The sequence below is a fragment of the Urocampus carinirostris genome, chromosome 13, assembly GCF_059441175.1.
Source record: "Urocampus carinirostris isolate Australia breed hairy pipefish chromosome 13, RoL_Ucar_1.0, whole genome shotgun sequence".
In the NCBI taxonomy this organism is placed as follows: domain Eukaryota; kingdom Metazoa; phylum Chordata; class Actinopteri; order Syngnathiformes; family Syngnathidae; genus Urocampus; species Urocampus carinirostris.
In genome coordinates this window covers 27,040,938-27,062,249 of record NC_142361.1, presented here as the reverse complement: position 1 = coordinate 27,062,249, position 21,312 = coordinate 27,040,938, and the positions used below count along the sequence as shown (strand labels likewise).

Here is a 21,312-nt window from a genome sequence, read left to right as displayed (position 1 = left end):
CAGCAAGAAACGAGACACGTGGAGGGAAAAAACAGACGGCTATAGGGAAAATAAGGGATCTCTCGGTTCTATCTGCTGCAGAAAGGTAAGCATCTCATACTACATATTCACATTTTTATACATTAATTACAAAGCAATTCATGTGGTCTTGCCGTCCTTTGTTATAAGAAAACAAAATAAATTACAATTCTTGCAAAGCAGTTGTGTTTTTGTTACTATCACATACAATACTATGTTATTGTAAGAGAAAATGTTTTGATATTGCAACTGTAACTAATAAGTGAGCCTAAGCAATCGACACAAATGTATGTATCTTTTGTGGTTTGACGCACTTTGTCACCTTGTCTTTCATAATAATCTCCTTGATAATCTTCTTTTGAGGTCATTCATTTGTTGATTGAATTATCTTCCTTTTTTTCTCTTCTACTTGGTTTCCAGACCAAAACATCACAAAAGCAGAAGTAAAAATGAACGTCTTAGTCATTCTGTGTATATTGGCATCCGTCAGTATAGAACTTGTAAGTAAAAAAATTTCCATTCATATTTTATTACTTATTGAATATTTACTATATTCTTTTTTTTAATTCTTATTTTACCTTTAAAGTATTTTGTTACATTCTTAACTTGGAGTGCCAAGTCATATCTACATTGTAACCAATGACAATAAATGCAATATTTCATGTCATTCTTGGTTGCTTGCCACATTTTTTAAATGTCTTTTCAAATCATTATTTTTCAGGCATTTTCTCGCAGACGGCATAAATGGTCCTCAAGACGTTCACGCTCGCATCAAGGTGAAACCCCTGGTCTTCTCTTGGGTGTTGGGCTTTCATAGAATCAATCATGTAATGATTACATACATGTATAATTTTCTTGATTAATCAGAGAAGTTTGAAAAACAATTGTAAACCGTACTGTATGAAAAGTGTCAGGACCAGAACGGAGACAGGACCCAATTGCGTTACGTTTCTCTCAGTTTTATTGGAAGAAAGGAAAGGGTTGCACCCACGATCCAGTGATCGCTGGGCACGGGAAGCAGGTCGCTCTGAACGCGGAAGTCGGACTTCCGTGGCGAGTGATGGCAGTGTCGGGAACATAGAAAACGGGTCAGTAGCCTTGACAGGAGAGCAAAAACATGGTCGGGGTCAGAAAAGAGTCGTAAGCCAGGAGAGGAGCGTAGACGTGGACAGGATCAAAAACGGGTCGAAGCCGGGTAACAGACGGGAGGAAAAACAGGTGGGAATCAATGTCGAAAAAGGCTTGCCTAGTGTAAACTGAGGTTCACAGACGGACTGACAACAGGGGACAGATAGGAGTGGGCTTGAATAGGGACAGAGAGACAATCAGAGTCCGAGGCCGTTGGCGCAAAAAGAGCGGGCACAGATGAAGCATATCGGTATTCATGACAGAAAAGTAGTTCTATATACAATTCGACCATAACATTTCACAAAATGGAAAAAAACAAATCTTGATCAGAATTCTACAAAATAAAAGCAAATCTCTGGCTTTAGGTGAAAAACATATACCTCAAAAATATAAAATAAGTAACAAAAAACACTGTGATCGATATTTTGTCAAAAATAACACCGACATCTGTGAGCTGCCCAATTTTAAGGCATTTTGAAAGATCATGAAATTAGGTATTTGTGACCAAGTGAGGGAGAAAGAAAGAGAGTGAGACTCATAGAGGCGAAAGAAAGCAAGAGAAGGAGATCAAGAAACAGAGAAAAAAGATCGATAGAAAAAAGAGAGAGAAAGGGAGAGAAACAAGAGAAACAAAAATATAGCGTGTGAGAGAGAGGGAGAGAGGGAGAGAGAGAAAGAAGAGAAAAAAAAGAGAAGGGGGGACAGAAGTATACTAAAAACGTATTCATATATACTAAAAATATTATGAAATATATAGGCAGCACGGCTGCGCAGTGGTTAGCACGTGTGCGGCACAGTTCTGAGGTAATGAGATCGAATCTCCTGTGTGGAATTTGCATGTTCTTCCCACATTCCAAAAACACGCATGTCAGGTTAATTGGCCGGTCCAAATTGTCCCTAGGTGTGAATGAGCTAGTTGTCTGTCCCTGTGTGCCCTGCGATTGGCTGGCAACCAGTTCAGGGTGTTCCCTGCCCACTGCCCGAAGATAGCTGGGGTGGGCTCCAGCACCCCTGTGACCCTACTGAGGATAAGCTGCGCAGATAATGGATGGTTGGATGAATGGATGAAATAAATATTTTAAAATATCTCTTATTTCATGTTTCTTCCATTAACAAATGCAAATTGTAAAAAGTTCTGTTAAAAATGGTCAAATTAAAAAGTATACACAATCATGATAAATATTTCTATGAATGATGTACAAACAGAAGATTTTTGTTTATTGCTGTTAATTCATTATATAGTGAAAAAGATAATCTGTCTTATATTACGAAAGAAATCATAAATTTGTTGAATATTTTTTGTGAGCAGCTAAAATTCTGTATAGAAATTCAACAGATAACAGAACAATAATTGACTTCAAAATGTGTTTTTGGTTGATTAAAGAATCCTTTCAATGTTGATTACCGTAAATTCCGGAGCGCACTAAGCCGCACCCACCACATTACATTTTAAGAGGAAAACCGATATTGTACTTACACAAGCCGCACCTGTATATAAGCCGCATGCGCCCACATTAAAAAAACACAAACACAAAATTAACCCAAACCCGACTTTAAGTCCTGCAATTGAAACTGAATGTCCTTCATTAAAGTACACAATCCAAAAATCATGGCAAAATGAACGGAAAATGATACCGGTACTTAAGGTTTGATGCAGACCTGCAGAGTCCGGGTCCCAATCCAAGGAAAAAAGTGTATATTTCCAAAGGTAAGGGTGGGAAAAATATATATCCACTATTGTCCGCCGCGTCCACAAACAGGTCTCACCTTTACCCCACTTCCCGTCACCCCGCGTTTGTTCCGCCCCTCCTTTTTAATCCGCCCATGCAAAACATATCAGAATAAGTGTCTGAAATAAATACATTACAAAAATATACAGTTGCAAATACATATTATACATGGTTACACATATTTACAAAGAAAGACGGTACACCGAGAGAGTTTTCAAAGCTTTAATAATAGTAATATAACTTTCATCCAAAACGGTGCCTATGACAGGGCAGTTAATGGTAGCAACACGCTAGCAACACGCTCGCAACACAGTAAACGGGTCTGTTAAAAAAACATACCGTACTTGTAAAAATCACGGTAAACCGTCCTCATCTTCCTCCTTAGAACTTAAGCCATCAAAGTCGTCTTCCTCAATGTCAAAAATAAACTGTCATATAGACGTTGTCCCTCGCTCCCATCCACTCCTGATTCTGTGCCCTCCTCTCCGTCACGCAGCAGACCGGCTTTTCGGAACCCGTTGGTGATGGTGGATTTTTTGATGTGCCTTTCTTTTTGCATTTTGTATGATGACGGTATGTTAACGCTAATTTAATTTGTGCACAAGCCAAGAAGTTGCAGTCTTCCTCGGCGCATATATTCCACCGGTCTAAATCTTACCTTTTGTGCTCGAGCGCCGCTGGCGGCCGTTAGAAAAATAACATAAATTGGCCGCATCACTGAATAAGCCGCAGGGTTGAACGTTTGGGGAAAAAAGTAGCGGCTTATAGTCCGGAATTTATGGTAGTTACTTCTAGTTGTGTCAGTGGATTTTAATTTTGTTATTTTTTAGTATCCATTCACTTTTATTTTTAAACTTCTTAAGATGACGCTTCAGAGACATGCCAGTCAGGAGATGGAAGCAGTTACAGGGGATATATTTACAAAACTACCATGGGGCGCCGTTGTCTCCACTGGAATAGATTTGAAAACCCCTGGGGTACCTCGTCTGGAATCGGGAATCATAGATACTGCAGGTAAGCATCTTGCTCAATGATACTTCATGATGCCAAATTTGAGCCGTTGATGTTTTCGGATTAAACTCACCTCTAAAATATTTGACTTCTAGAAATCCCGACCAAAGTTTGATGCCATGGTGTCGAGTCAAAAGAGGAAAGAGAGTCGTCAGAGAATTCTGTGACATCCCACAATGTAAGAAATTAAAATCATGTAACCCATTTTCAATTCGATTCAGACTTCCTAATCATGATATCTTGTTCTTCAGGTTTTACGACAATAACACCAACTCCTGCGGTGGATACAGGTAAAGTTTTTTCAAACCTATATCACTACTACATCCCATAATTCGATAGAAAATTGAATATATGATTTCTGGGGCAAATAGAATAAATCGTTTGCATAACTAATGCAAACGAATTATCCATTTACATGTCGTTTGCGAGTATACCGAGGGCAAATAGACGTTGTTTTTGCATTTAACCTTTGACTTAAAATAAAGGAAGATTACATTCATGTCACTTACCCAAAATCCCCAGTGTACCATTTCAAAAGTATGCTCCATTGCTGCGTCCCGTCTGTTTACAAGCTTTTTTCATATGTTGCTAACAAAAAGCATGGACTTACACTACATGTGGATGGATACAACTGTGGCATTTTCACTGTGAGGGAAGAAAATGAAAAAGACCTGCCCAAGAGAAATCAACCAATACACTTGAATCTTTTTAGCAAGTAAGCCGGAGTTTTGTGTGTATCATTATCTCTACCAGACGTCCCAAAGTGCTTTAGGGCATAGAAATATCCCAGATGAGAAAACTGCACCTGCGCACCAGTAATCGGATTACAGTGGGGCGTCTACATACAAAAGAGATACAAGGAGTTTAAGATACGAGATGTCTTTTCAACAAAAAAAACTTGCCCCGACATACAAGAGAAAATCTGTTACAAGAATTTCCAGATGCTACTACTAGAAATTTGTGATACTAGGTGTTTTTTGAGCAAAAATCTTGCCGACATACGAGAGGAAATTCAAGTTACGAGAAATTCCAGACACTACCCCTATAAATTCGATATTTCTTTCATGCAATCATGTTGCCTGACATACAAGATAAAATCCGAGTTACGATATATTCCAGACGCTACCTCTAGAGCCCGCTCAAAACCACTCCCCGCCAGAATCAGCTCGTCCCAGTTCCCGGCACAAGACACATGATCCTGAACTTTGTGTTATGCTTTATGGCATTGCATCTCCTTTTTGTGGCGTTTTCGTTACCCAACCATGAGTTCTGGATAAAGGAAATGGTACGGTGTTTTCTGAGAAAATAAAGAGGATCTTGTCAATTGAAGTGAAGCTGGAAATATTAGACAAATATGAGAGTGGTGTTGGTGTGAGGGAGCAATATGATCGGTCATCATCTACGATTTTTCGATATTGAAACGTAAAGATGCATTCAAAGTTATAAAAATCGACTGAGGAAATGAAAATTCTTTCTAAAATGAGAACCAACATTCCATGACAGGAGTAAGAAACCTCTGTTTTTGTAGATATATAACAAGGAGCTGACGGGAGATACCTTCAGGGAGAGCATTTTATTTTGTTGATATCATCTTATGTATTTTACTACTGTATTTCTATGTTCAAATACCGCTTATATATGTTTTTAGTGATCAGGGAGATATGTTTTATAGTCAAGTCAAGTCATGCTCTTTGTATAGCCCTCAATCAAAAGAAGTTTTAAAGCAATTTAGTTAATTGATGACTTAAGGATGCCAAGAACAGATTAATTGGTTTTCAGTTCTTTCTAATGGGGAAAATTTGTTCGAGATACGAGTAAAATGTATAGTTCAACTAAGATTTTAATCGAATTATTGTGCACATTTACATGGCTTTACGTAAATTGGAATACTGGCAACACCGTTTCTAACCAAACTATATTCTGCATCTAGACGTGTAAAAAAGACGTCCGTCCGGATACGGCTAGTTGAATGATTTTATCTGCTCCGCTATACGTTTCTGGGTATGATAAAAAAAAATTAAGCAAGTCTCTAGGTCATTTCAATCAAAAATATATGATTTAAATAAATGCAAGCAAAACTCTCTTTCTGGACACTTGAGGGTATTGTTTGTTTAGCGTGGTGAGGTGGTTCAGGTGTAAAACTGCATTCACTCAAGTATTGAAAAAAAACAGTTAACACGTTCAAAGTGAAACATACAAATATTTTTTTTTAATTTTTTTAATTAATTAAATGTGTTTTGTTTAGAAAAGATTATTATAATATGTAGAGTAGGTTACTCAATGTACACAAAATAATAAAGCATAATAGTGAAAAACAAAGATACAATTTGGGAGTTGAAATTCTTTTAGGGGTCTGGCTCATGTCAGAACAGAAAGTCTGAACAGAATACTGCATTTGACATCTCTGTCCTACATGCAAATATACTCATTGACGCTTTTTTTCTCCACAGAACTGACTTGCGGTGAGAAGTCCGAGCAGAAGATGCACAAAATCGTGGGCGGCTCTTTCATACCTATCCGTTCTCAGCCGTGGATAGCCGCCATTTTTCATCAGCGCTACAAGTTTTTTTGCAGCGGCTCGCTTATCGCGCCTTGCTGGGTGCTCACGGCCGCCCATTGCTTCGCTGATGGGTGCGGTGGTCTAATGTTATAATTTCCTCTGTTGAAATTCCGATACGGTAGCACTGACTCATATTTGTTTGTCGGGTTCAGTGAAGGGACCACCCTCCAGCGCTTGTCAGTGTACCTGGGGAAGAGCGCCATCAACGAAACCGATCGTGTCAACGAGCAGAAGTTCACTGTGGAAAAGCTGATCCTCCATCAAGCATACGAGGAGACCAACTATAACAATGACATAGGTGAGCACTCCCAAAAGTTGAGCAATATCTCTCAGTACTGATGTACTTTTATATAGCGACTCTGGTGGTGCACAAAACTACTTTAAATCGAAGGTTACAAACTCAATTTACTTGTGGGTCTGGGTGAAGTTGGGCCAGAATGTGTATTTTTCACAAGAAACTCTAATAAACAAATTCCATTGTTATTTATTATATTTTCTATTGTTTTTCACACAAATAAGATTAATTCATAATTCCCACGGGCTGCACTCAAAATTTTATACAGAGGCTGTGTCATGAACCGGAACAGGATCAGGACCCAAATGCGTGATCTTTCTCACACAAGCCTTTTATTTTACGGGAAATGGAGAGTTACGCACGTTAGGCAGCAGTCTGGCGTGGAATGATAGGAAGCCAGAGGCCAACGAGATCGATACAAATTGCCCGAGCAGATATCGGACAGGACGGGTCAGACAGGATTGATATCAAAACAGGATATCGAAAACAAACAGGACAAACTAGACGGGAACGAAACTGGAAACCAATATTAAACAACGGGACAGACAGGATTGATATCCAAACACGATATCGAAATTAAACAGGACAAACTAGACAGGAACGAAACTGGAAACCGATATTGAACAGGACAAAATAAACAGGAATAATACCGGACAGGAAATACCAACAGGAAACAGGACCGAGTCAAAACCCACGTCTTGCGGGCCGAGGTTCGTTGACGGACTGACAAAGGAAGAGTGAGAGCACTGAGCTTAAACAGACGGAAAGCCAATCCGTCAACGAGCCGCAGCTGGGGCCACACGGGCGGGGCCAATTGGACGCCATGGCAACCGTGACAAAATATCATCCCACGGGCCACCATTGGCCTCGAGGCTGTGAATTTGACATAAATTCTTTAAATGAAACACCAATGTTTCAAATAATATGCAAAAACACATGTGGTATCACATAAACACAAATTAGTAGGCTTAGAATTTTGAAATCCCATGGAAGAACTTGAGAAGCTCTTTGAAAAGTCTGACATACCTTTCATTAATAAATAACCAATTTGTGAATTGCCTTCCATAGCATGCGATGGTCACTAACTCCCATGATTGAGGCATCTGGCACCTTCTTACATTTGTTTGCCTGTTTTCTGCAGGCTATTACTTGCTGTTAACTGCTATTGTTATTGTTTCCTGATCCTTTAATGTCACTCGCTTTCCACACCTCGTCATAGATGCAAAGGTTGCTGAGTTCCATGATTCTGTGTCTCAACCAGTGTTCCCTCTAAGCTGCGCACGTGCGCAATTGCGCACTGCTCGCACGTTCTCAGTGCACAAGAATATCTAGCCAGCGCACAAAAATGAGGGCTCAAAATTACTACCGATAATTAAGAAGCGACTTAAGTCAAAGTTACAGTGCATGAAGGTAAAAATACACGGGTTCCCCTGACGTTGTGTCCTAAATGCGGTATTTTGAAGTCTAGTCGAAGTAAAACGAAGTTGAGTAAAGTTAGTAGAGTTTGTCGAGAACCGGCTTCTTCGGCTCGGCTCACTAAAAGGAACCGGTTCTTTCTGGTCCTAAACGGCTCTTCAGGTTGTTTTTGCTTCTTTAAATCCAACATGACCAAATATTATGTAAAACTATGCACAAAATGAATTAAAGGAAGGTGGAATAGGACAAAAAAGAAAAAAATACCAAAATGAAAAAGTAGTGAAAAGTTGAGAAAAAAAAGAAACAAAAGGAAGAGAAAAAAAGAAGGAAATTTTTGAAAAAAGCCAGAAAAAAGGAAAGAATTAAATGTAGGAAAAAAGTAAATAGAGAACAAAAAGAAAAAAGTAACAGCTCGGAAAAAATAAACACAATGAGATTTTTTTTAAGGATTTTTTTTAAAAAAGTAGAAAAAAAACACGGAAAAAAGAAGAAAAAGTTTGTGTTGCATTCAAATAATTTCCAATTATATCAAGTGAATCTTGTTGCCAACATTGTACTTCCACTAAAAAATGTGATTAAGTACAGTTCTGTATCTTACAACCGACTAAATAAGCCCCCAAAAATGTTAATATTATGCGACAAAATATATCAGGAAATAAAAAGAAATGGATGTCTTGTGAAAGAATTGTAAGCAGACATGGGACCAAGTCACACATGTGCAAGTCTCAAGTAAGTCCCAAGTATTTTTTTCTTGGGCAAGTCAAGTCAAGTCAAGTCACAGGCTGTGTCAAGTCAAGTCAAGTCAAGTCCTGTAATAGGTCAAGTCAAGTCCAAGTCAAGTCACCTTTGGCGTACTGTTGTAATTTTAGCTTCAGAATCTGATCTTAATAAAGTGAAAGGCAATATATAAGAAATCAAGTAATCATCCTTGGCTAATGTGCCTAACCTGTAATAAAATATTTGTATCCTAAATACTCATGTTCAGTAAAATACATCATAGACTCAAACAAACAGTGATATCGTCAGTATTTGGTATTTATTGACAGAAAAAGTGATCTGTAGATCGAAACCCAAACTTTTACTTTTTTTTTACTTTTACAAAGTAACAATAACAGCTAAAACAAATACTAACTTACAGAGGATTAAACTGTCACATTTCTCTTGCTCTTTTCTTTGCAGATTTCTCTCTCACACGCTTTCTGTCACTCACTCAAACAGTATATCCATAAGTCAATCCCTTTTTATGAGGAAACAAATAACAGCTAAAACAAATAGCTTATTATTATTAAACTTTGTTACATTTCTCCTCTCTCTCTCACTCACACACACTCACACACTCTCACTCACTCACTCACTCACTCACTCACTCACTCACTCACTCACTCACTCACTCACTCACTCACTCACTCACTCACTCACTCACAATGACACAAATTAACTCACTCACTCAGTCACTGTATATCCATCAGTCATTCCCTTTTTACAAGGTATTGCATTTGCAAAATAGAAGATTAGACAGGGTCTTATCTGCAAGCCGAGCTCGATGGGGTCTCATAATGATTCCACCATGGCTGAAGACTCTTTCCACTGGGGAACTTGAGGCTGGCACTGACAAAGCTTTCATTGCAACAGGAAAAAGGGCAGGGAGGACAGCCCTGTTTGCGTCCCAGAAGGACAGACAAGGCTGCCCACAACAAAGAGAAAAATAGTTATTTAGTTGTGTCTCTGGGTTGGTGGTTGGGTCCTGCTTGCGGCGTTTTTTGTAGCCTGAGAATAGGCCAGTGCTGTCTTCTTGCTGGCTTTCGCTTTCCTCCTCTAGGAATTCAGGACTCTGGGATGTTGTGTGAGGTTGCACCTCACGTAGAATCAGATCTAATTAAAACAAAGAAAAAAAAGGGCAAGCGTAAGATCTCATGAGCATTATTCAAAATTGAACATCCACAGTTTGATACGCTTGCAAAATCATCTCTAAAATGGATTATAATACTCATATAACTGTTTTGAATTACATTTCCATAATTTGATAATGGTGACACGCCTAAGTGTACATCACGTTAAAAAAAAAAAATCCACTGACCTTTTACCATGTCAACAATGTTATTCTTGACATCATCGGTGACAAGCACATCATGCTGAAGCCACATCATGGAGAAAGCCGGGTCCAGGACAGCTGACCTGATGTAGACTGGGTCTGCAAATGGCAGCTCTTCCCCTGATGCAGCTGACAACATCTTCACATTAACGAAGATTCCCCGGAACCGTTTCTTCAAAGAGAATTGCAGGCTATGGATCATGCTTCCCAGGAAGCGCACTTGCGGCTTGAGTCTTTCCAAGTGGTGGTTAAGAGACAATACACAGGGGAGGACAGAGCTAATCGTCACAATCTTCTCTCCCTGAGTAAGATCAGTGGCCTCTGCAAATGGCTGTAGCACATCACAAAGTTCCTTCATCAAGTTCCACTCCCTAATTGAGAAGACCAGCTCACTGTGTCCCGTGTTCTGAACAACACTGCACAAGTCCTGGTGACTGAATGAGAGCACTGCCTTGACTTGTCGGAAAGTTGAATTCCACCGTGTGTTTACAGCAGCGGGTATCCCTCGCTGATCAAACTTCTCCTCAAACGCATCTTTAAAGGTGCTGGATGTATGCAAGAGAGAGCTAAGCTTGGAGCATTTTGCAAAGGAACTGTTCATGATCCGTGCATCCTTGAGACCATCACCAACAGCTAACTGCAGAGTATGCGCAAAGCATTGCTGACGTTTAGGGCTTCCTCTGTTGATTGTGCGGTCCACAGTCTCCCAGTCACCTCTGGAGAGGTCTTCCCACAATTCTTCATCATCCAGATTGTCATCATCGGTTACTTCGTCATCTTGATCCTTCGGAAAACAGACTGAAAATGCTCGCTTCATATTCGCAGCATTATCACAGATTATGAAGTCGAGTTTTTTCCGAATGCCATAATCCTCACACAGGGAATCAAAGGCTTCAGCAATGCGCTCTCCTGTGTGAGATCCCTTGAATCTGCTGCATGCCAGCAGGTATGACTTCAGCATGACTCCTTCTGAGGTTGTTAAGACATGGCCAGTGACTCCCAAAAAGCCGCGCATCCTCCTATCTGACCAAATGTCTATGGTAACCGACACATGGTCTACACCAGCAAGAATCACTTTGATCTTTTCTTGCATGTCTGCAACAAGTGATTCTATTGTTGAAGTTATTGTTCTGCGGCAGATAGGCTGGTATTTGGAGTCGACCACAGACATGAAGTGCCTGAAATGTTTATTTTCCGTCATTGAAAGGGGCATGCTACATCCAATCACAAGATCTGTAACAATAGCATTGGTTATGGACTTCTGTTTGGGATGATTTGCTGAATATGCTTCCAGAGGACGAGACTGGATGAACTGTGATATTGCAGGCTGTGTAGTATCAGTGCAGGCGTTTCTTGTCCTTTCATACTCTGCATATCTGTGAAGCAGATGCAAAAACAAGAATGAGATGTCCTGTATGGTTGGGCAGACATGAAATCATGACATATGGTTAAAAAAACAGTTGTTTGAAACTTTCTGTATTTTTTTTTATCTATCTTCTGGATGATATTACTTAATATCAAATCAACTGTAACTGAAGCTTTTACCACATTTTTTTACTTTTTTATGCTCATAAAGCTGGTATATCTTAACCATGTGATAGTTAATAAATAAAACAATTTATTTAACATTTCCAACCATGAAATCAAAATTTTTAAAGAAAATAATGAGCTAATATTTATTTTTATACTAAAAAGTTACTAAAAAAAAACTACAAAAAAAACTTCCATAATTGTCGACTTAGTGGTCTTAATTATAAGATTGGATTAACATTATTGTCACTATTTGATTTGGAGACTACTGGCATAACTTTTGATCTAGCCTGCACGATTGAGGCGGTTTTAGCGTGATGACGTTGTAGTCTGATTGGTTGTAGCATAGTCCAGTAGTACACAGAGGCATTTGATCAACGCAGCCTCTCGGATGGTTGGCCAGACTAAACTCGTGTGATGAGTTTATCACACGTTTATCACAGTTTATTAATAGTCGCGATAGCCAGGCTTTATTGTTGCACTTTTATTGCACTTTATTGTTGTCAATGTCTACGCATAGGACAGTGTGGAACGTAATTTCGATTCCGTTTTATGTCAAGTACATTTGAAGGAACTGGCAAATAAAACTGACTTTGACTTGACTATGTACGATCAGCATGCCTGTGAAAAAGAGCGGATCCCCCTGCAGCTGCCGCCAACCCCACACTCTCCCCAATCGTGGAAGGTGCCCTTTTGCCAACACTTCCAAATTATATGCAGATTGAGACTATAACATTAAGGCAAAGACACATTTTTCAGGGATGTGATTTTTCCGCTAATTCGCGGAATTCCGCTTTCGCTCCAAAAATAAAATTTTAAAATTTCCGATTCTTTTAAATGGTAAAAAAAACGATTTCGTCTCGACAGCGTTCCATTTTAGTGTTTCCGTAACTGAAATGAAACGTACTTGCGATTGGTTGAAGTCTCCGTGTTGACCAATAAACGCGCTCCTTATAAAGGCGTAGGAGTATGCCATTGTTCATTTCTCACACGTTTTTGCCGAGTGTTTAAAGAAAGATGTCCGAGATCGAACGCAAAGATGCTCCGCGAGTTAAAGAAATTGCTAAGATCGTAAAAAAACAAGTTTCGATCGGACTGGTTAGAGAAGGAATTATCTACAAATGTTGGTGACCCCGACGTGATCCAATGTAGCGAGCAGAGACGGGAGTCGTAAGCGGAGTGTCAAACAAAGGTGCCAACGAAAGCTGCTTTAATGACATTTAAACTGGCGATAACAAAACAAACACGAGAGTGGCTAGAACCGGCCGAATTAAGAGTCCCCCTAGGAACTCGCTAACTAAACAATGGTTCCGTGGGTGAATTATGTACAACCCACTACAGTACTTTCATTTATAGATAACATCTTCTTCTATAACAAAGACATTTATGGTATGTTCTAATATGAGTTACTTTTCATTTGGTCATGATACAATTATTTGTTCATGAAATTTGAACTCTTCAACATGATTTATGTGTTAACTTAGTAATCACATGAGTTAGATATGATGATATTCTCAGTGATAGTTTTTAATAGCAAAGGCAGTCCAATGTTTTTTAATGTGACTGATTTTGAGTTGACTTAAACTGTAATTTTATATGGGATAGTTCAAAATACATTGAAAATGTATGCTGTTGTTTTGTCTATTTCTTTGTCATCTGAGTGCATTGAAAGTACTTAAAAACACGGAAAACCCATGACCTCCGGGGGGCTTCGCCCCACTTCTCCCCCCACCAGGGCACTGCCCTGGACCTAGCTGGGTGCCCGCGGCCCCCAGACCCCCGCCTAATTTTCAGATAATTTCACTTTGGTCAAATCACATCCCTGATTTTTGATCATGTACAGTGCACGTGTCCTTCTCAACTTCACCGCTTAGCCTACCCTATTTTCTCAATTAGACAGCCCGTTTATCCGTAGCTCCTAGCTCAATATGCCTGGCTTGTCTTTTGCGTTACCCGTTGTAGGATAGACGAGGCACTATGAGCACAAATGCATTCGTTTTACTCAAACATACTGCAATGTTTATAAAAGTAAATGAATGAAGCATCATTGACGCAGGTTACGATAACCTCTCGTCTCTGCATAAGAATGTCACAATGATAAACTGAAACCCCCCTGTGCAGCGGCTAAATCGCCCTGCCGCTCACTCTTAGCTAACAACCAAAGAGTAAGCAACTGGACTTTTTAGAGATTGAGCTGTAGATGTTCCTCATGGAAGTTCCTCAAGCTCAAATTAGAAGTCCAGTTGCCTACAACTAAACTGTATGGATAAAATGACCTGGGTGAATGACAATATTCACAGACATTAGCCAACATCCAACTCACCAGATATTAACACATTGACAAACAGATATTAACACTGACAAACACTTACTGGGCAGAATGGCTCTTCAAATGTCGGATGAAATTTGAGGTGGTGGTCTGGCTGTCCGAAATTTTCCCGTTGCAAAATTTGCACTGCGCTGTTCGCCGTTTACCTTCTTCACAGAAGTTTTTGAAGCCAAAAGTTACTACCCTCGGAGCAGACATGCTGACTTCAGGTGGTTGCCGTGGAGGTGTGTGGCGCATGGGCAGAGTGGGCGTGACATGAGAGCGTTTCTCAGCCCGCATCCCGTACTGTAATTGTCAACATTATTTAAATAATGAAATATATATATATATATGAACACGCAAGTCATTCAAGTCATCGTGGCTCAAGTCAAGTCAAGTCCCGAGTCTTAGATTGCCAAGTCCAAGTCAAGTCACAAGTCATAAAAACAGCGACTCGAGTCGACTCGAGTCCAAGTCACTAAGTCTCAAGTCCCCATGTCTGATTGTAAGGACAAACGACGTTTGTAGGCCGTACAACCTTTGCAATAGTACATGAGTCAATTCATTCAAAAGAGAAAAATCATTTTGCATTGCCGGAAACTCAGCAAAATGTAACTTGATGTCAAGTTTTGGACATGTTTGATAATTAATTATCTTGCCACATTGGATTATGGTTGCTCTATGTTGTTTCAAGCGTTGCTCACTGACTTTGTGTGAACGCTCAGCCCCGTGGAAAATTAGAGGGAACATTGGTCTCAACGCTTGACAAATTCCAGTTTGCCCTTGCAATCTTATATTTGCCTTTTTAGTAGCTTCTCCTACTAGCTGCTCATGTAACGCACTTACATGAACTCTGACCAACTCTGGCGATACGTTTGCTCCTCCAACTAGCCTCTAAAGCCAGTTCTGACCAACTCCAGCTACTCGGTCTTTTCAGCCCCTCCAGTCGTATCTCGGTTGCAGCTCGACAATTCCGGATTGCTCCTGCAATCTTGTAATGGCCTTTTTAGTAGCTTCTCCTGCTGTCCGCTAAAGTCAGCCAATTACAACTGCTCTGACCAAATCCAGCTATTTGCTCTTTCAGCCGCTCAGGGTGTATCCAACTCACAAGGTTTTTTTAGGGGATTAACACCATATTTCTGTTGCTAGCTGAAATGCATCCTTGCTAGCACAAGAAAATATGGGAGTAGGCTTTTAAATTTTACAAATTGGTATCCTCCGGACTTCCAGAGTGTGTCCTCTTTGAATACACTGGCTTAAGCTCCATCCTAAATTACTATGACCTCTAGTGGTGAATAATTATACACTGTCATTGTAAGTTTAATTGTTTTTTTGTGCCTTTTTAGCTCTGTTGAAGATTAAAAGCAGTGACGGAAGATGTGCTGTGCAAACAGAATCGGTTCGCACGGTTTGTCTTCCTCCGGCTCTCACCCAACTTCCTGATGGCTTTCAGTGTGTCATTGCAGGGTTCGGCAGGGAGAAATCTGGTAAGTACGGCCATTAATATAAATATAAATAAATCAGTTTGGCCTGGGAAATGAAGTAATTGGATTGGGGAAAAAAACTGTATTGTGATAATTGACTGCGGTGTAAAATGGTTTGGTTATTAAATATTGTGTTTGGAAGCTATCTAAAAGAAGTACCTGAATATACATGAATTACTTAATTGTGTTGAGAAATTAGGCAAGAGTTACACAGTTCACGCATCCCTTGACCGCCTGGGTCGTCGAGCACTATTTTCTGTGGTGTGTCTTGGGCAAGTACAGCCTGGTGGCGCCCATCCATCTCAAGGCCGTTTTTTGGGGGTAGGGGTTTGCTCTCCAACATGAAACCGATAGAACTGGTTTCCATGGATACCAGTAGCAGAAGAAACTCCCTGATTTGACTCAGATACAGCACCTTCATCCCAGAAAAAAAACAGCGTGCAAATGGTTGGAAAGACGCTAAAAAGACCAAAAGAAAATGAAAGTTGGGAAAATGTATTCCTCAACTGGATGGGCTTAACACAATTTAATACTGGACATGAATTTTTGACTAAATCGTGTAGACCAGATTTATCCCAAAATCCGACATACAAAGGGTTTATAAAGCGTATTCGCGCATGTTAGCACTGTGTGGCTAAATCGACCCTAAATGGATCATAGAATAGAATAGAATAGAATAGAATAGAATAGAATAGAATAGAATAGAATTATGTTTATTGTCATCAAACAGAGGTAGCACGAGATTGGAGGGGTGGATTCTTCTTTCAGTGCAAAAGTATAATGGTATAAAGATAAAAACATTTCATTAATTATATATAATAATCATAGATGTGTTTTGTTATTATAACAGTTTTGTTCCACCTATATACAAATATTCTACAAATACTGTTAAGATCTGTGGGTGGACCCATATGCAGACAAGCAGAAAACGAGGTACAAAGTCACAAACCAACAAAATGTCCTAACAAGAAACAAGAAGAAAATACCAAACTCGATGTGACGACAACACGGACAAAGGCTCAACAAGCTCTGTTTCTGGAGCCAGTCAATATAAGTAGCCAAAATAACGAGTTGCAGGTGTGGACACTATTAGGCACAGGTGGGCGCTTTCCAGCCACTCACCCCAGACTGCCCGTCAGGGGAGAAGCGCCAAAAACATCTTCTTATGCAGAATTACTACTGTAACCATCAAACATGTATGTCATCTGCAGGATCATTGCATTACTCTCAATATCTGAAGGAGGCCCATGTGAATCTTCTCTCCCAGTCTCACTGCAAAAAAGAGCCCATCTATGCAAATCTACTCACTGACAACATGTTCTGTGCTGCGGCACCAAACTGGAGCATGGACGCCTGCAAGGTGAGCAAACCAGTTATTTGAAAAGAAAATAGCTACCCATCTGTTGGGCAAGAGTTGGCTGTGCCAGCAAAATCAAATAGAGGAAATGACCGTGTTTAAAACAAAAATTGGAAGTGAATGCCACGGCACGTGATTTTTGACTGCAGAAAAGCTGATCTGAAAGTAAGGCTCTACTCAGGATGATAAAAAAGGATAACACTTCGTCATCAGAAACAACGATGACGACATCTAAGCTGTTAATTCTTCAAAAATAGTCCTGGGGGTTTGTAATGCGTTAATTCTTAAAAAATGCTTAATAAATATTTAGATAATGTTTTAAATACTACTTTAATATATTGCATTGCCTTGTAAGACTAAATTAATAGATCAAAGCACAATTTCGAGCAATCAAAACGATGACAAAAAAAGGTAATTTAAGCCTGTCTCTAATCACTGTCTTGTAAATAGTTTTGCCTATGTATCCATAAATCCTTTTGTCTAATATTTCTCTTTTCTGTCTTCATTACTTGTTTATTTTGCTAATCCTGGAGTGCCGTGTCTGATCTCAATGCAAACAATGTTTATCTTGTTGTTATGAATATGTCAGGACCCAGAATGGAGACAGGACCCACTCGCGTAACGTTTCTCACAGTTTTATTGGGAAGAAGGGAAAGGAGTGCACACACGATCCGGAGATCGCTGGTCGCGGGGTGTAGGTTGCTCAGACGCGATAGTGGGACTTCTGTGGCGAGCGATGGCGGTGTCGGGAACAGAAAAAACGGGTCAAGAGCAAAAACGTGGTCAATATCAGAAAATGGGTCGTTATTCGAGACGGGAGACCATACATGGTCTAGATCAAAACAGGTCGTAATTCGGGACGGGACAGCAGACGTGGTCGAGATCAAACAGATCGTAGCGGGAAAAAAACAGGAGCAAAAACACAGTACTGGCAAAAAAGGGCTTGCCGTGTAAAAACGGAGATTCGCAGACGGACCGACAAAAGGGGACTGACAGGACAACGTTTAAATACTGACAGGGAGCCAATCTGTCAACAAGCTGCAGCTGGCGCTCATGGGCGGCGCCAATTGGGCGCCATGGCAACCGTGACAGAAGCTGGCGCCCTACGGCTGGGGCCAACTGGGCGCCATGGCAACCGTGACACAATAACAAAAAACAACATTCAATTCTATTCAATTCTATTCTATTCTGGTCTATTCTGTTCTATTCTATTCTATTCTATTCTATTTTATTCTATTCTATTCTATTCTATTCTATTCTATTCTATTCTATTCTATTCTATTCTATTCTATTCTAATCACGGTGCGAAGACGTGGTGAGGGAAAGCCTGTCTTTACAGATTTACTCCACTAGAGAGCGTTACCGAATTGTTTCTGACGACAGTCTTTACAGGATGCTCTGCTCACATCCCCAAAAAATAAAATAAAAAAATATATAGAAAAACACTTCCAAATCATCAACTCCAAACGGGGGGGAGAAATTAATTGTTTTGAGTAATAGTATATTTGTGAATAATAATTAGGTGACTTTTTAATAACAATAATATGCCAAATAACTGAATAGAATGTAAAACGATACCCTAGAGAAGGGGTCTCCTCCTACGGACAGTTGAGGTTCCCGCGGACCTGTTCTCAAAAGAGCTTACCAGTGCTGGGTCATTGTGATTTTCTGGTAAAATCATATTTTTATAGGTTAACTGAGTCTATTTAACACTTATTTTTTTTTAAATAATGAACCGGGTAATAAAATAAAATGGTAACAACATAGTCAAAACATGATGTGTTGGTATTTTGGAAATTCAAGTAAATAAATTGCAGTTCATGGGCTCAATGGACAAAAAATAAAATAATAAAATTGATAATTATTTACATAGAATATTCAAATATTAATAAAATATACTTATTCATCTTTTTATTTATTTATTTTACAGAAAATCCAACAAACCTAATCCCAATTTATGGGTTTTATATAGCGAAAAAGCAAATTTTTGGCTATTTAGCAAACTATGTTTCTACCTTTCTTAATGCTATCTAGCAAACATTTTACCTTTGCTAGTTATCAAACTAACTAGCTAGCTTTTTACCTTTTTTGCACACTATCTAGCTAACATTTGACCATTTTTGCTAGTTATAAAGCTAAATTTTAGGTTCCTTTCTATCTAACTATTCAGCTTTAATATTAGCTTTCTATACGACTGTTTGGATGACTTTTTACTCTTTTGGCTAGCTATCTAGCTTTCTTTTATTTTTATTTTTTTCAAATTAACTATTAAGCTACATTTTTTAGCTATTCAGAAAGCCATCTAGCTAAGTTTTTTATTTTAGAAATTCATATAAAACTGGATGCCCTTTGCACCAATTAGTACCAAAAAGTAACTCGAAACTTGAAAAAGGTTGGAGACCCCTGCCCTAGAGAGTAGGGAAATCAAAGACACTCCAAAAAATTTTAAGTGGAAAAAAAGGATGGCGCGGACTGGTCCATTATCCCCAAATATTATTCCAACAACTCAAAACGATTTTTGTGTGATCCGTATACAAAAGTAGCTCTCAGCTTAAGGAAGATCCGTGAGCCCTGATCTTGGGATCTCTTCCCTGGTCCACAACAGGGCAACACAAGACGGTCTGAAAAGTAATCTGGAGGTACTGGATGGACCTAAAGATGATGTTTTAAAAATGCTCTATTGGGTTTAGGTTAGGTGAACGTAAGGGTCCAACAGTATACATCATCCAAGGATTGCCTGCATACTTGCACTACAAGAAGTTAGGCATTTGAATGGACCAGGATGAACCTAGGAACCCGTTTTCACCTCCTTTCGATCTGAAGTGTTTTTGAAGGGTTTCCTTAATTTTTTTAATCAATGTATGTTTGAGACAAAAGTCATCCTTGAATATGAAACAATAGAGTTCCAACCCTTGTCACGATTACCCATTGCCCGCACCCGTGCCCGCTCGTTTGGCGCCAGCTGCTGCTCGTTGCCTGATTGGTTCCCCCCCTATTTAAACTCAATGCTTCCATTCACTCCATATCAGTCCGTCAGCGAACCTCCGCACATGCAAGGCAAGCACTATTTGACTCTGGTTCCCGTCTGTCCCGTCCTGACCTGTATCCTGCTCGTCTGCCCCTGGCTTCCCGATCGTCTCCGGCTCCCTGACTTTTTCCTTCCTTCGACTACGCTCCGATCTTCCGCCCCGGCTACTCGACCCGTGATATCCCCACCGACCACGCTCTGATCTCCTGTCCCGGCTACTCGACTCGTTTCTGCCCACCGACCACGCTCAGATCTCCCGTCCCGGCTACTCGACTTGTTTCTGCCCTTCAACCACACTCTGATCCCCCGTCCCGGCTACTCGACTCGTTTCTGCCCATCCACCATGCTCCGAACGCCCATCCCGGCTACTCAACTCGTTCCCGCCTTCCGAACACGCTCCAATCCCGTGAGCTCCGTTTCTCCGGATTGCTGGTGATTGCTTTCCCATACCTGACTTCTCAGCTTCCACAATAAAGTTTGTTGTGGAACATTACGCATTTGGGTCTACCATCCGTTCTGGTTCTGACAACCCTCTTGAGGGTTTTTAAGCTGTAAATATAGAAAAGAATGTTTGATACAGTACTTGTGTGGCAACATGGTCTGACTTACACAAAATTCCTTCCCTCACAGGGCGACTCTGGTGGCCCGCTGGTGTGTGAAGCTTCAGGTCGTCTGTTTCAGTTTGGCATCGTGAGCTGGGGCATTGGCTGTGCTCAGGAGAACCATCCCGGGGTTTACACTCAGATCACCAAATTCAACAAATGGATTGCAGAGAAAATAAATCAACCGCAGTATACGGAAGGTGTCATGTACCCGCCTAAATGATTGAGGATAGATGTGCACCTACGGTAATGGTCATTTCCAAATGGACCATTTGTCAGAAGAGTTAAAGTCGATTTAGGATTGGTGGTGCATTCTGCTGTTTGCACTGTGTACAGAATGGCAGCTAACAGGAATTCTCTGCACATGGACAGAGATAATCCTTCAGGAGTTTTTGTAAAGGAATTTTCTTATTTTATTTATTGTATTGGACGCACAATTGCTTTGTATACTTTTTTGAACCTATCTGTTTTATATAATTTCACTTAATTTTTTTCCTGCTGAGCATTTCATGGTGAAGGGATTGCCCCTGAATAATTTTGAACGTATTGAAATGTAAATATTTTACATCTATTTTCATACTGTGTAAAGTGAATGTGTTCAGTGGTATGAACCACCCTGTAAGCTCCCTGCAGAAATAAACGAATAAAAAAGTAATTTGGCACACAGTAATTTTAAATTCATACAGTGCACTTCAGGGCTCTAGTATGGATGAAAGAAATCCAGCTGAAATTTATAACAAGCACTCAGCAAGT

At 39.9% G+C, this 21,312-nt stretch overlaps 2 protein-coding genes across 2 annotated transcripts; one reads left to right on the top strand and one right to left on the bottom strand.

Annotated features, from left to right (window-relative positions):
* Positions 1-21,180, top strand: LOC148354200 (urokinase-type plasminogen activator-like). The gene is made up of 11 exons (XM_088351248.1): positions 1-85; positions 439-518; positions 740-794; positions 3,740-3,890; positions 3,983-4,065; positions 4,139-4,177; positions 6,338-6,518; positions 6,600-6,745; positions 15,435-15,575; positions 16,784-16,932; positions 20,588-21,180. Exons 2-11 carry the CDS (start codon positions 468-470, stop codon positions 20,780-20,782), a joined length of 1,191 nt encoding a protein of 396 aa, XP_088207374.1. The 5' UTR covers positions 1-85; positions 439-467; the 3' UTR covers positions 20,783-21,180.
* LOC148354201 (zinc finger BED domain-containing protein 4-like) lies at positions 9,252-14,261 on the bottom strand. The gene is made up of 3 exons (XM_088351247.1): positions 14,153-14,261; positions 10,236-11,626; positions 9,252-10,030 (listed from the first exon to the last, which is right to left on the bottom strand). Exons 2-3 carry the CDS (start codon positions 11,461-11,463, stop codon positions 9,639-9,641), a joined length of 1,620 nt encoding a protein of 539 aa, XP_088207373.1. The 5' UTR covers positions 11,464-11,626; positions 14,153-14,261; the 3' UTR covers positions 9,252-9,638.
* Positions 21,181-21,312: the final 132 nt, after the last annotated feature.

Bases quoted from the DNA above. Each gene is read 5' to 3' on its own strand.
- LOC148354200 (XM_088351248.1), top strand. From the start codon at position 468: ATGAACGTCTTAGTCATTCTGTGTATATTGGCATCCGTCAGTATAGAA. The intron at 795-3,739 runs GTGAAACCCCTG...AAACTTCTTAAG, and splicing joins ACGTTCACGCTCGCATCAAG to ATGACGCTTCAGAGACATGC. The intron at 6,519-6,599 runs GTGCGGTGGTCT...TGTCGGGTTCAG, and splicing joins GCCCATTGCTTCGCTGATGG to TGAAGGGACCACCCTCCAGC.
- LOC148354201 (XM_088351247.1), bottom strand. From the start codon at position 11,463: ATGCCCCTTTCAATGACGGAAAATAAACATTTCAGGCACTTCATGTCT. The intron at 10,031-10,235 runs GTCAGTGGATTT...TGTTTTAATTAG, and splicing joins CATTGTTGACATGGTAAAAG to ATCTGATTCTACGTGAGGTG.